This window comes from Typopeltis vanoorti, chromosome 21, assembly GCF_054136105.1.
Source record: "Typopeltis vanoorti isolate ZY-2024b chromosome 21, IOZ_Tvanoo_1.0, whole genome shotgun sequence".
In the NCBI taxonomy this organism is placed as follows: Eukaryota; Metazoa; Arthropoda; class Arachnida; order Uropygi; family Thelyphonidae; genus Typopeltis; species Typopeltis vanoorti.
This window is the reverse complement of record NC_143569.1, coordinates 21,590,094-21,606,419: the sequence shown is the minus strand read 5'-3', so window position 1 is coordinate 21,606,419 and position 16,326 is coordinate 21,590,094. Positions and strand designations below refer to the sequence as shown.

At 35.2% G+C, this 16,326-nt stretch overlaps 1 protein-coding gene across 1 annotated transcript in view; it reads right to left on the bottom strand.

Moving 5' to 3' along the window:
- Positions 1-15,837, bottom strand: part of LOC150094668 (adenylate cyclase type 8-like) — a 259,683-nt gene extending 243,846 nt beyond the window's left edge. Inside the window, exon 1 of the mRNA XM_090411618.1 lies at positions 15,754-15,837. Coding sequence (XP_090267744.1) covers positions 15,754-15,837 — 84 coding nt within the window. The remainder of the gene's footprint in view (positions 1-15,753) is intronic.
- Positions 15,838-16,326: the final 489 nt, after the last annotated feature.

Sequence of the window (16,326 nt, the reverse complement as noted above, 5' to 3'; positions counted from 1 at the left end):
GCCATCTTCAGTTGTAAATCCAAATAACAAGAGCTTTTATTTTGTTCACCTTTGTTCTTTGGAACAGTCTCCTCCACACCGCTTTCCTTAATGAATCCACTTCCAACTTTTTAAAAACACATTAACAAACTTTAATAAAGTTTGTCTGTATGTTTCTTATTTATCTCTGATCACTTGCTTGCGTACGGTATTGGTCTGACTCTCGTGGGGTGAAATTGGTAAGAAAATAAAATAAACTGCTTTCAAGAAGTTCTTTAGGATATCAAGGGGAATGCAGGATGTACCGCCTAATCATGGTATTAGTATATACGTACGTACTAATCATGGTATTAGCATATCAGATCTAAATTTTTTTGATTGTGCAGATAAATAAAGAAGTAGTTATAACGAAAGTGTATCATGTCTGTAAATCTTCAGTAGGCGCACCGATGTACGTGTACTAAGGAAAGGGAAAAAATTACTCCTGAAGAAATATGATATTGTCAATTTTGTCATAAAATCCACTGTGTTGACCATAGACACATTATTTGATGTTAGCAGGTCCACAGCGGATATTGGATTTATTTCAGTCAAAATAAGCTTATTTTTCTTAATAAAGTATATAAATTTACATAGTTTAATTATCTAAATCTGGCTGCAGTTGAATTTCTAATGCTTCAGATATGCAGTTTCAAATTAGTGGAGGGTTAAAATTACGCCCGAAAGAACTGACGGTTAAGGTCACTGGTATAGGTCTGTTAAGTGCACCTTTCTTGCCTGTTTGCAACAAAAGACAAACCGGAGATTCGGAAGGAATAACCTTGTAACCTCTGTATGAGACGGGCTAACTCACTTTCAGTTGAAAACTGACCTCCTCACGATTTTTTAGTTTAAAAATATATTGTGCTACAGAAACTCTGTATGCAAGGGACTTTTATCGCTTTTCTCAGAACATTTTCCATATTGAAATCTGTATGTTGTGTTATCAAAAGATTAATTTTCTACATTTTGGCTTTTTGTTGCGCTAACATGTTTTTAATTTATATGGAAATGACCTGTTGAGTTATCCTGTTTGATATTATTTATTGCATAATGTGTATTGAGATACATGAAGCGTTATGTTCTTTATTCGATGCTTCTGTTAGCAACATTAAATACTATCAGCTCGTATCGCGCATAACAAAATTGCTTTAAAAATAGTCACAAAATAATTTCAAATAGCTTTGGCCCTTTTTTAATTATTATGAGTTCCATTGAGGGTTTCATATTAACATTTTCACGTTATAAATGTTCCCTTTCTTTCAAATACTGAGTAGCTTCTGTAGAACATAGAGATATCTAGAAGTTAAGTATATAACTTCGGTTGTTACCATCAATAACAACCGCAAACTAAGCTTTAATAATGCATCAACAGCTATAATCCATTGCTGCGAAAAGTTTCTCCAACTATGTGTTGCACGTGACATTCTCTCATCCTGTTGATCGACGTCAATTACCGCAGCAAATGTCACTTCAAACTAATTACAACACTGCCGTCACCACTGTGTATGTGTGCCAACGAAGAAAGGGTGAGCAGGGACAAGAACTATCAATTGCTATTCTAAGTGATTAGTTTCACCAAGGAAAGGAGAATAGAGACGGGAGAGGGGAAAGAAGAAAATTTCATAAAGACAGACTCAGGAGAGTTTTCCGAAATAGAAATAAGTTCTTGATGAAATGAAAATAATCTCTTAAAGAGTCTCGAGATTTGCTTTAGTAAGTTTTCTAATATGGCACATGAGAGTACGTGGCAAAAAGATAAAAGTTGTATAAACAATGCTTATTGCTAGAAAATGTTTATGTGCGTGATCCTCTTTAAGAATGTTTTTTTTTTCTGTCTTGGTCATAAATGCTACTTATAAGTTTAATCATATATTCCCGATGGAAGTCTAACACCTGGGATATGTCCTTTTCCTTATGATATCGTCATAATCCTGTCTTCCTGAGAATTACTTTGATTTCTCGTTTGTAGTCTTCTTTTCCGACAGAAATGAGCTAAATTTCGATGCCAAAATTAAGCCCATTAATATGTAGAAATAACATTTCTAAGGCTCACAACTCGCAATGATCGTAGATTGCATAGAACCAGAAGTATTATTTACAGAAAGAGAAAAATGTGTCTGTTTCTTACATTAGCCAGCTAAGTTAATGAAAATAAAATATCAATTATCAAAGTGAATTTCGAACTCACTTTTATAAGTTATGCTGGCACAGAAGGATTGCAGCAAAACACTCCTTAGGGATAGCATTCGCCTTGTTCTTTTGGGTGCATGCATGTATACATAAAATGCTAGAATTCGGAGTTCGTTTACTTTAGTGAACGATGCTATGTATAGGTTTAGAATGTATTTATTTGGTGACCAGGAACATGTTCATAAAATACGCTTGTGGATCCTGCTGGGTTATACCGATGAAGCCGCATGTTTTCATCATGCTGTGACTTGATATAATATAACGCTCTACACTGCTTGGAAAGAAGTCAAAGGACACATCTAATGGGCAAGGTGCATCGCGCCATGTAACGAGTAACGTGTTTGTAGCCAGTATAAATTGGAGCAATATGATGCTTCCAAGTCAGTGCAACTTTGTCCGGATGAAACGGCTGCGAGAGGGGAACGGACGAAGTTTGAAAGAGGCGTTATGATAGGATGCCATATCACAGGCCTCTCTATTCGGCAAATTGTTCACAAATTGGATCATCCCAGGTCACCAATCAGTGACACTTTACTAAGATTGAAGCCCAGTGAGTCTACTACAAGTACTACCCATAGTGGATGCCCCACCACATTTAGCGAACGTGACCGTATGGTGCTACGAAGGATAATTCGTAAAAACTGGCATTCGTTGGCCAACATGTTGAATGCGGAGTTCCAGGCATCGAGGGGAACACGAATCTCCCAAACCCTTGGGCTGACAGAGGCTCACAACATGGTTTTCCATGATAAGACCGTAATACGTAAACCCCATATTACCCGAACCAACATGCAGCGTTGATTTCAGTATACAGTGGGACGTGGAAGCTTGGAAAGCTGTGTTATGAAGGGACGAATCAGTACACCCACTACTGAGAAGTGGGTGTAACAGGTGGGGGTATGGCGGTGAACGTCTCGTACCAAAGTCGTAACCACAACTATGAAACTTGGAGGTGGCAGTGTGATAGTATGGTCCTGTTTTTCCTGTTTTAGCCTCGCACCTCTGTTTGTGTTGCCACGAGCACTGAACTCCGACAGGTATCTGAACTTTCTGGACAATGTGCCTCCTACTTTTTTGGTGTTTCTACGGAGCTGACCGTTCTCTTTCAACAAAAGAATGTACTGTGTCATAGGGCTGCTGCTGCTGTTACTTCGCGGTTTTTGTACATGAACGTCACGACGTTTGACGGGGTTCCATAGGGCCCTGATCTCAACCCTATTGAACATCTGTTTGATGAACTGCAGCTTCGGGTGAGGTCCAGGGTCGTCCGCCGGAGAATTGGCCGAGGCCTCATTACATGCCTATGGGAAGAATGGTCCAAAATTCCCATTGTTCACTATCGTACTCACTTAAAAAGTATGCACTGTAGGATTGCCGCACAGCGGAGGTCCTACTTCTTACTACGGTGGGCGCCATGACTCCTTGTTCCTCACACTATGTGTCTCTTGACTTCTTTCTAAGCAGTGTATAATAACACTTCACATTTGTAATTGCGAGGAGTTAGTTCTGATAGTATGCTTCACATCTGGTAGCGGTTGTCCGTCATTAATTAATATAAAATGCAATTCTTACTCCTTCCTGAAACCTGGTGATTGACAAGACATCAGCTAGATGTAGAGTTTATGATAGATCAGAAGACTGAAACAACGCATGTTGAAGGGTATCAAATCTTACACATCATAAATCGATTTCTTGTTGGATATTTACAGATGACATTTTCCAGATGTGCAGTTTGCCATGGATAGGTTACTCAGATTACTGTATAATCAGTATTCTGAATCCCTAATATCAGTAATCTGGATCTGAAAATGTAGAGCCAACATTTTCTTGGCGCTACATTTTCTGCAACTTTCCTATTACGTTACTTACATTGACAAATAATGAACTTCTTTCTTGAATGAAAGGATACTAATTTTACTTTTGTAACGGAATTTGGAAATAGCCTTGTACTTTTCCTAACACCCATAATTTGAATAATAAGAAATTAAAATAGATTGTAAAATATTTTATGTTCACATTTCCCATTTTAATGTTTTTAATGCTATTTTAATGTTTAAAACATCAGGGAATAACTAGAAATTATTTTACCGCCTACCTGAAATAGCCAGTTACCCAAAGCTCACATTTCGACAGTAATTAAGACGTTATAGCAGAGATAATTGCTTGATATATGTTGAATTCAGTAAGTGCAGTGCCAATAGTTCACTAGTTGATGGGATTTGACATTAAAGGTAAATACAGTACATACAGTGTACATAAATGCAAGCGTCATTATTATATCATCACGGAAATGGGGAAATGTGTCTCCACAACTATGTTTTTGTTGTTTTGGTAAATATATTAAAATTACAAAAAGAAGATTAGTACTGCTATACCAAGAAAGCTGTATGTTCAAAATTAAAGTTCAACCACCATACATTTGTTCTTCATGAGTGTAAATTTCACAAGTTGGTTGAGTGGAAAACAATTCAAGAATATTCTGAGACTATGAAGTAGGAGAAATACAAGGACTGCTGTTTTCGCTTAACCACAATTATGAAATTCAGAGGTGGTAATGTGATAGTATGGTCCTGCTTTTCCTGTTAATAACTAACGAAATGGAAAGAAAAGTAAGCAGAGGAAGAGTAACCCTCCATGAAGCCAGTGGATTAGAATAATGAACTTAATAAACCTTTCAAAAAATTTCCCATTTGATGAAAAGAATGAAAGTCAGTAAATAAATCTAGGAGAAAAAAAAAGAAATAAGAAAAACAAAAACACGAATAACTCATATATAGAATTTTTTTTAAAGTTATTGGATTAGAATTAGTTTGCGCATAAATGCGCATGATGAAGTTGCTTGCTTTCTAAATTTAAACATGGAACAGCAGAACCAGACATTTTTATTACATATTTCAAGACCTGAACTCTGTTGCAATTTTGTACCAAATGAAAACACTCTCGCAATGAATCCATTGGCTAATCCTAAATCATTATTTTATTTCTTTTTATATTAGTTTAGGTTTAACTACAAAATTTCATTTATATAGTATAATTAATAAAAACGGATTTTTATTCAGATAATTTGAGTTAAATTCATTTTCTCGTATCGGCGAATGCAGCAATCAAATTAGATACTTTTTTTCTTGTCAAAAAATAAACGAAAAAGAAGCTGATAATTTATAAGATAAATATTTTAAAATTGCTTTGTACTATCTCTCTCTCTCTCTCTCTCTCTCTAGAACTGTTGGAGGCTTAGACAATTTTCAGGAAATAAATTGCTAATGATAAAATTTTGATTGAAGCTATTTGATTATAGGCATATCAAATTTTAGAAGTGAACAAGGGAAATGGAACTCAAATATATCAAGGATGCTTATTTCCCACGATCACTTCAGAATTCTTAAAATTTTAGTTTTAAGAATAATATCCATCTGTGTATTACTCTTAAAATTGCATGTAATGAATATGAGTTGTGAAGTGTTTATTTCTCAATATGCGCACTATGATTAATACGATTAATACTTTGCACCAACCACCCACAAGTTGTTATTTGGTCCTTTTCATTAAAATTGAAACAAACTATTTGATTTTTAAGACCATGGATTTAATAAACATATATATAAATCGTCTACTAGTTTCGCTAGCTGCAACTGTCTAGCTTTATCAAGACGAGTAAGATTATGCTAGTATTAAATGCAAAAACAAAAGAATGAAGTAACGGTTTAAAACAGACAAATTGGAGTGCACGTGTGACATCACACGCATAAGGCGTGAAGACTTAGTTATTGTTATTAAGTTGCGTTATGTAATTTTTCGTAATTTAGTTCCGTTAAACTTAATGAATTTAACAAATTTTTCCACATGTCTTTTAATATTATTCCCTGGTTTCTATTGAGATTATTACCTGTTGTAAGACTAGCAGCTTATTTAAAGGTTGTACATCTAAAACCCTCTTCTATTATGATTGACATCTCTGACGTGTTCCTTCTTTCGAAAGAAGGAACTTGTCGGAGATGTCAATCATAATAGAACAGATACCATAGGGTTAGCACACCATTTCTCAACTTCAAAGCATTCAATAGATTTGGACAACAGTTCCATGCCATGTGTCAAAGAGGGTTTTAGATGTATAACCTTTAAAGAAGTTGCAGTAGTCCTACAACAGGTAATAATCTCAATAGAATCCAGGGAATAATATTAAAAGACATGTGGAAAATTTGTTAAATTCATTAAGTTTAACGGAACTAAATTACGCGAAAAATTACATAACGCAACTTAATAACAATAACTAAGTCTTCACGCCTTAAGCGTGTGATGTCTCGCGTGCACGCCAATTTGTCTGTTTTTAACATTTACTTCATTCTTTTGTTTTTGCATTTAATACTAGCATAATCTTGCTCGTCTTGACAAAGCTAGACAGTATAGCTAGCGAAACTAGTAGACGATTTGTATATATGTATATTAAATCCATGGTCTTAAAAATCAAATAGTTTGTTTCAACAGTAAATCTCCTGTTTTGAGAGTTTGTTGCCTGCCCACTGTTAATTATCTTATGGCAACCACTTCAAAAATTATTTACGAACCCCTGAAAACTGCAGTATAATATAAATACAAGATTAGTCTGATGATTATATGAAAAAAAAAAAAATAGAAAAAGAAAATGATGTCATTCAAAAGGAAAAAACGGAACAATTGGTTATTTTTATTTATATATTTATTTATTTTTTGGCTTCAAATGTACTTACTTCAAATAAACTTTGTTTTCAGCCGATATTTCTTTTATTTAAAATTTCAGGCATTGTTAATCACTCTTTTAAATACTACGGCTTTCTTCTCTATTTAAACTGGAACTGCAACTTTAAATTCACGGCAATCTTATATTCTTCTTAAGAGATATTTCTGTTTTTCTTTTCCGGCGTTAAAAATTTATGAGAAAAATACTGTTTAAGCATTTTACGAAACTAATATTTATCTGTAATCTTTACACATTTACATAATCGCTCTACTTGACATGAAATAGTGTATACCTCTTTCTTAATAACAGTGACGAGTGCTGCAACCGATCACCACAGCGATACTGCTCTGCATCGGAAAACTAAAAAAATATCGTGCCTTTATACTATGTTGGCACTTTTGACCTTTATAGAGTAGTTATTAGGTGGTTTCATCGGCTGCTGATGATAAAGCTCTTGTTATGTTTGCCTTCTTAGTTTTCTCGTATTAGACTGGAAGTGTTAATAGGTGATTCATCATTGCTTAAATAAATGCTTATCGATAGTCGACATGCTTTTATTTCTAGCTAACAGCAGTCATCATTAAATTAAGTACACCATTAAATTAAAAGTACACATTAAAAAAAGAAAAAAGAAAGAGAAAAGAAAAAGAAAAACATATGTTCTCCTATTGATTAGTTTTTAATTCTAATGAAATTAATTCGTGAATGTAATTTGTTATTGAAGTCACCCTGCTTGATCGTACTTCAATTTTTGACGCTGCTTCCAGAGAAGAATATCTGTAAAAATATGTTTTCGTATTAAATGAGTGTTTAGTGAAATTTTCTTCAGCTTTGTGGATTTCCCTTTACAAAAATATTCGCTGTGCATGTTCCGATCTTTATGTATTTTGAAATCTATAATAATTCAAATAATGTTTTTATTGTGCATGCTACATGCAGTATATCTGAATCCAATGCAATGACCAGGAGATTGTAATTACAGAGATATCGATATGAAGATTACTGGAGGAACTTGCTGAAATGAAGGTGAGAATGACGAAATAAGAAATACCGTAAAAAACAGAAACTAAAAAGGGAAAAGGAATGTAATGCCTAAAAACAAGATAAAGACGCAGAACCGAGACTTCGAAAAGAAACATCGTTTCATTACAATGTGCTTAAGTTATCTGTTTGCGAAAATTATGCTCATTGAAACATTGTCTGCTATTTTAACACTAAGTGGCATGAGATAACCTTATGTTCCAGATAGTTTTCTTTTCTTAAAATAGGAAGCGTGTTTTATTGGCGTTACTGGACTGATAAGTTAGCCTGAATGGGACAATCCGTGTTTCTTTTCAAGTATACTGACGTAATGCTATATGTTCACTTATAATTTTAACTATCGTTCTGCAAAAGAAATAAAAGAAAAAGAAGAGGTTATGTTGAAAAAAGATGTTAATTTTAGGAAAATGTTTCAATATGCTCACTCCTACTTATCGTAGGTATGAATTATCTATGACCATGTCAGTAGCAAAAATATAGTATTGAACTCCAAATGAAGGCTTCTCTTCACCCCACAAACATCCATATCACGGAACCCAAGACAAGATCGCTAGGTCACGCTCAGTTGATACACAGATACATTCATTTGAACCTAAAACCAACAACTACAGAAAATGGGTCAACACGCACTCGGTTAATAGAATAGATATAAGATGCTGGCATCATAGCGGGAGTTGCTTTGGGCGTAATATCAAACCAACTCACCTTACAAACGGACACTTTCTGAGGCAAATAAAAGGTTTTTTCTGAAGGAAAGCAAAGATACATTCAGGATCTCAATTATAACTATTCATTTAAGCCTATGGAGGAACATACCTTCCGCTCAACTGAAAGAAACATGTCCGCTCTATGTTTGAAACACCTCAGTTTGAATTCCACAGGATAATCTGCCTTTAGTTGAGGACTTCAGCTGAAGGCAGATTATTCTGTCTTACGAAGGTGGCAGCAATTTCCTTCCTGGAATTTTACCGTAATTCCAGGTAATATTTTACCTGAAATTAAGGTAAAAATAATAGAGAAGAGCCCGACAAAATACTTTTTTTTAAGACGGGCCTTACACTGCATTTAAATCCACATCCTTTATGGTAATCAATCAGTATTTTACTACCTGAACTATCAAGGTAGAATTTAAAAACTTTATTGCAGTGGCTCCCTCCGGTGTTTTTGCATAATCTAAACGACCAGCCAAGTGATTTGCGAAGGGCTTTTATACAAAAGTGCAAAGACAGAAGTGAGTTCATAAAATGCAGTCATTGTTTTATTTCTTTAAATGAAATGGGGATAAAAGGATTATAAATTATTGATTTTTGGATATAGTATGCTTTGACTAATTCAAGATAAATATATCATTCAATTTACTTTTCTTTGTCACCATAGATTAATAAAAATTAACTATAGAGCTTTAAGGAATGCATATTAAATAATTTTAGTGGAAGATATATTCGGATGCAAATTATCTTGTGTGGGATCTTGCTAAGAGAATTTTATATATATTTAAACGAAATCGAATACGACGTTCATATTTTCAGATGACTATAACAAAGCTTACAAACGTTTACTTTACGAAACCGGCGTTTCAGTACTGCAATAGCCAGGTACCGGCTTGGAGCTAACTTTAACACTACAGTAGGCTCTATACTACAATAGCTGTTTCTGGCTTAGCAGCTATTCTAGCCTCTTCCTATAAAAGTCACAAGAGGTTAGGATATGTAGCCGCTTGCTTAGCAATGCTACCTAACCTTTTTATTCTCTTTTTTTTTTTCACACAGAGGTGGTAGGGATTTTCCTCCGGAAAATTAGGTTTTATCATTCAGAAAAGTAGAATTTTCTATCCTTCAAAACAGACAAACCGGCTAGAAGAACACACAAAATGAACAGACATAAATACACTGGTTTCGTAACTTAAGTTGCTTTGGCGGTAACTCTAAAATAACAATAACAATATGTCATTCTTTACTGATGATTTTTCGATTTAATTTAGAGTATTTGGGCAGGCTTTCCTGACAGAATATAGTAGTCCAAACATCATAATTATTATTACTGTTACTATTGTCTTTTGTGAAGCCAACTTAAGGCTCCGCTTCATGCAAATATTGGAAAATTTGCTGCCAAATTAAGTTTAGAAGTCACCGACTTGGTCGCAACACGAGGCTATGCTTAATATTGGAAAAGGGAGTGTGTTGTCCGTAGTAATATTTATTCTTCTGTGCTCACAGAGTAGCGGGTAGTAACTGCTGAGGTACGCTAACAGTAAAGTAGTTCATTTATTGGATTAATGAAATGAAATATTTCCAGTTGAGTATTGCAAGAATCTATCTGAGCAACGAACATCCAAAAGTTAATTTCCTCTGGTAAACTAAAGTACTTTGTCATTTACAGTATTAAGATGTTGCTTATTCAGAATATAGAGTGCTGGCTGGAAATCAGTGAAAACATTAAGTCCAGTAATCATCACAAATGGAAGGAAATGTAAAGAACAGTTAAAATAGTTATAATTTAATTTTTCAGTAAACATTTTTTTTTGTTGAAAAATTATGTTTCTTTATGATTAGATTAATATGCTCTATATGTTTATCTCAAATTAGTTTTGAATTTTATTTATTTATACTTGACGTTAGGCTTGCATATATCACTAAATGTTTGTCTTAAAAAAACAAAAAACGAAATACGACAGATTGTTGCAGAAATATCAGCACTAATATTACCTACTCTTTTTTTATATATATAATAATTCGATTTTGTGGTTGTTCATGAATAGTTTCTTCATTTGCACTCCAACTTCTCACAAAATAACCATAACATGAAATACCAATGTGGTGTGAAGATTCCTTTACGGAAGAATTTCACAATTACGAGAGAAGAAATTTTTTTTAATGTTTTTCTTGTTCATGCCACTCGAAAAGATTGTAAATCTGTCATATATTAGTACCGTGCGTCGGGGGCTAAACGTTAGGAAATTCGGAAATTCTGCTATATTGACCAACTATTGAAAAATACTTGCCTCCTATTTCCTCCAAAAAGCAAGATAAAGTTTTCATATCGGACAATGAAATTCTTCGCTCACACATTTAAACAGGACATCTTCGATTATTTATCTCTGAAGCTTTAGATAAATAATCAAGGAGATAAATTTTCTACAGCAGTTCAAATGCGAGTAGTACATATTTTACGATGTCTCTAGTCAAACATGCTTCTATTCGTCAATTCCACTGATCAAACTAGATGTCATGCTGAGGTATTTGTTATTCGCACTAACCTAACGATTGCTACCTACCAGAATACTAGATTATCATCCTCATTCTCTTGATATTCCCTTGATATTTTCTTTAACAATTTCTTCCAAGTACATGTTGGCGGATCATAATTTCGCCAGAGTTTTTTTGCGAACATCCTATACCCTGATATTCTCCTTTGGCATTACAATGTTTTTGAATCGGATAACTTGAATGAACTCTCCTTCCAAGTCTGATTACTTTTCCTTTTTACTCCGATGAAAAATGCATGCATCGATCGAATAAATTAGTTGTTCTAACTAGAATAAGGCCTTTATACCCCATTTCACTCAAAAATCCCTGATCTCTGTTTAGGCCTTAATTCTCCCACAACTATGTTCCAGAATAGTCACACGAATAAAAAAATCAGTATATCACATATGGATCGAGACGAAAACTTCGTCTTTTGCCTTAGCACAAACTGAAGCTCGTAAATGCTGCAAAAATGAACAAATCCAAATCCATATTTGGATTTGGATGATACTTCTTTTGAATGTATCAAAGACAGAAAACTCTCCTCCTTCTCCTCCTGTTCAAATTTCAGTCGAACTGTCACTATCTGTTCCCTCCCTTCCTCATATCATTAAGTACAATTTCCACTCTTCAATGCTTCTTTTTATCTTACATGTATATTTATTATAGAAACATCACCTAAAAATAAACTGATCCCGTGGCATAATTCTTTCCTCCTTCTCTAACTCTTGCATAGATGATAAAAGAAAATTACCTCCCAGTCTTTCGTCAGAAATAAATCAAAAGAATCCCAAATAGTTTAGATACCAACAAGCCATCTGGCCTTGGGTAGCTGTCATCTCCACAGTTGTCCTCAGTACTTGTGATTCAGAATTAACAGTCGTCCAGCATCGTCTCGACAATCCCCTGTGTTCGTCGAACATCAACCCATGGGCACACGGAAGTCAGCATATATTCAGCTCATTTAAAAAAAGGTGATACAAATCAGACATCAAACTATCATTCCATTGCTCACATTTTAGTTTCTCAAAAATCATTTAGAAGATTCCCACACAGTTAATCTTTATTTCTTGTGAAAAATTTATTTCGCGGATCATTAAATTTTTTGTTTCCAGTAATTAAATTTGACTAGCGACAAACTATGGGAAATCTCCTTTTTTCTGCGAAATCTCTACGTTTAATCACACAGAACGAGCATCCTATTCATAAAGCAGTACTGTTTATCCATTTGATATGCTTCGGTATCATTATTAAATGATATTAAAGCAGTTCAATAATTCAAAAAAAAAAAAAGGATCTTTCTTTCTCACGTTTGTCTTCTGTTCACATCAGCTGCGTGTATACTCTGGTGCCGACGTATCCGTTTAGCAGTTTAGGAAAACTCTAAATTTCAGGAGATTCCCGTTACTTCCATACGTGACGAGCGAGTTAGCATTCAGTACAAAGGCACTAAATGTTCCTTGCATTTTCGAAAAAAAATTAGAAGTTAATGACTCTTTAAAAAAAGGGCAACTGTGGTTCTTGGCGCTGTATTACGAAGGAAATATCTTCAGGCATACACTGAATAAGCTCTGGTAGGGAGAACGATGCGTTTCAGCAGTTGCAAAAATATATTATCTTTTTTAGCTACCTTAAATATGCTTCACCTTATGATTTTCTTAAAAGGTTTAGTTAGGTTGGGTTGGACTGAGTTGGTTGGTTCCATACAGCTGTAGTTTGCCTGATTTAAAAAAAAAAAAACGTTTCTGGGAGGAAAAAATCCACGTTCTTGTGATACTGCCTAATTCCCATTCAGCGGAAAAATTTTTGCAAAAGTTTCTCGTGTTCTAGAAAGCATTCAAACCTATATTTCCAAGCAGAAGTCGAATGTTATAGTCCTCGCATCTGCACCGAGAAACGAATGATTTTCTTCAAAATACTTGTAGAATAAACAAATAAAAAAGATTATCCGTATAAAATCAGTTGATGTTATTAGGTTCCTGCGATATAATATCATATTAATAAATCATTATAACCTTCAAACCTGAAGAAGCAAGCGTGTGTTTTATACTAAATGACTAACGGTTATCTTTTGTATTAATTTTGAATCGTAAATATTTCAGTTAAAATATAGATGATCTCTTTGCTCTTCGAAATTCCAAACACTTGGTGCTTTCTGCTAACCGGATCTTTTTTTTTTCACAATTTCTGTTAAGTGCATTAGATATTAGCATTCTTTTCGATAACTTAGATCATAGCTTCACGCAAGTTGCCTTTGTTATGGAACACCCTTCTCAGCCTCGTAGCAGCACTTCCCTGGTGCGAAATGGGATGCACTACGTCATTTGTGCTCATCGTTTTCTTTAGTCATATTACAGTTTTCACTCTTGATCGAAACACCTGCTTGGTGTAGTCACCGACACGTCTTTATTTTCCATTTTATTCAGACTTCCAGCTGATTATTCAAGCATTCGTTTCCCGTCAGATGTAAAAAAGCAGTCCTAAAAAAACATAAATAAATAAATGGGTATATCACAAATGCTATACTGAAAAATCCAGGAAACATTTATAACATCACTCTCAATCTACACAAAGCTACAAACGGTTGAAAAAAAAGGAATAAGTCAATATCGTATGTCGAAATGAACTCACGTAGAGAAATTGTCTCCTCTAGAAATAGTAATGTCATTATTACTGATTCCCTGCTACGGCCATGCTATTGGGTGCTTTTTCGTCCATCTACTTCCCTACCTCCCCCCCCCCTCTCTCTCTCTCTCTCTCTCTCTCACACACACACACACACACACACACACACACACACACACACACACACACACACACACACACACACACACACACACACACACACACACACGAACGGCAAGAATGTGACTGGAACCACTAAATTTGCGCAAATTAAGAATTCTCTAAATTTGCGCTCCAGAAGTAACATCATCCATTATTGTGTTTATATTTTTCAACTCTTTTGGCATCTGCTCCTCAAGTGCGAAAACAATCCAATACTTAACTCACTCTAAAAACGGAGACAAAAGCATGTCTTCAAACTATCAATTTTTTGCCTCTCTTCATTTCTTTCTAAAATAATGGATGAGGTCACAAACAGCCAACCCATTCACTCCTAGACATTCGCCAGTTAATCACTGATTAAAAACGTCTTCCTGTATGGATTATATCTCTCTGTCGACAGCAGATATCTTTACCTATGCCAATAACCACTGGATACTCGACACAGAAATATCTGATGGAAACGTCTGCAGCCTTTGTTAAGATTTCCAGGACATTTGAATCGAATTTTGCGTGGAGGTTTTATCTACAAACTCCCATCCTTTGTAATTCTGGGATTTTTAATTTCGTAATTAAATTTGTAATTCCGGAACAGTGCGTATCGTAATGGACGGCTTGTTCTCTTTAGACTTTCCTAGCCTTTACATCTTCAAAATATATAATTTCGCTCTAAATACAAATACCTCTTCATGGTATTGCTGATGATAGTACACGCTCATCCTCTTCCTAATTTTTTCTACTTTACAGTGCGCCAAGATTCCATGCTTTTAAAGCTTTCTCAACAAAGGGAATAAAATCCGATCTCTCTCTCTCTCTCTCTCAGTCATTTTTCGATACGGCGAGGACAGTGTTGTCAACTTTAATGCTACCCAAAAGCTATCATTTCCTGAGTCTTGCAAATTAAAAAATTCCTCACCTCACCTTCACTTATGTTTGAAAATCTTCAGACGCCCACACAGAAACAAAAACTTTTATCGGACTGATATTGACAAACACGGTTTTAGGAGATTGTGTAAACCTGAAAATCTTTTTCGCTCAAACATTAAAAAAAAATTAATGTAACATTTGTATTTTTGTGCAGAAAACCTCTCTAAAATTCTTGAACCTTCCCTGGACAAAGGGAGCAATCTGGAATATTTCATTGCAAACCGCTCACATATTCACTCAACTGCTATCTGATATATCTCTTTTTACTTGTTTCTACTCTGCAGAGAATTCCGTTTATGCTGTTTTCGTCTCTTACCTTTCCTTTCTTTTTCTCTTAAGTCTACTTAAACGTAAACTGCAACTTTTTAATATTCTATTTAGAAACTCACCGAACCAGATTTTTCTTCTTCACCTGTTTCATTCCATATGTATATTTATATTATTTCTGAACGACTTGTTCATTTTGCTCCTTTTGTAATCTTTGATATAATGAGATAACCAAGATTTCATGTTATGGAGAACCCTTACATCAGGACATGTCGTTTAACTGCAATTCTATGTTTTAATTAAAATTAAAATAAACATTTTATGAAGTGATCGTATACACTGCTTGGAAAGAAGTCAACGGAGAAGTGTGAGGAACAAACAGCAGTGGCGCCCACTTTAATAAGATGAAGGACCTCCTTTCGATGCGATAACTGCAACAATCCTACGGGGCATATTTAACACAAGAGCAGGATAGAGATCAATGGGAATTTTAGACCATTCTTTTTGTTAGCATGTAATGAGGCGCTGCACTGTTGTGGAGAGAACATCCCTTGACCTTACCTGACGCCGCAGTTCATCCCACGGATGTTCAGTAGGGTTGAGATCAGGACTTTCTGGATGCCAGTTATGTGTGGTGACGGTCATGTCAACAAACCACGCAGTTACAGTAGCAGCCTTATGACACGGTGCATTGTCTTCCTGAAAGAGACAGTGGTTAGTTCCGTAGAAACACCACAAAGTATAAGGAAGGCATTTCATTGTTCAGAATGTTCAGTTACCTCTCGGAGTTCGGTGCTCGTGGCAACACAGAGGTCCAGGAAAAACAGGACCATACCATCACACTGCCTCCTCCGAATTTCATAGTTGGGATTATGCACTCTGGTAACAAACTTTCACCGGGCATTCACCACACTCGCCCCGGTCCATCTACCGAGTAGAAGGTGTAGCGTGATATCTCGCTTCATAACATGGGTTTCCAAGCTTCCCCGTCCACTGTACACATTCTTTGCAGTGGGACCAAGATGCAATATCGTCCAGTAAATGTGAGAGTTACATATTGCAATCTTCCCATGGAAACCCATATAATGAGCCTCGGTTCTGAGTGTGTTTTTTTTGTGGATTCGTGTTCCCTTC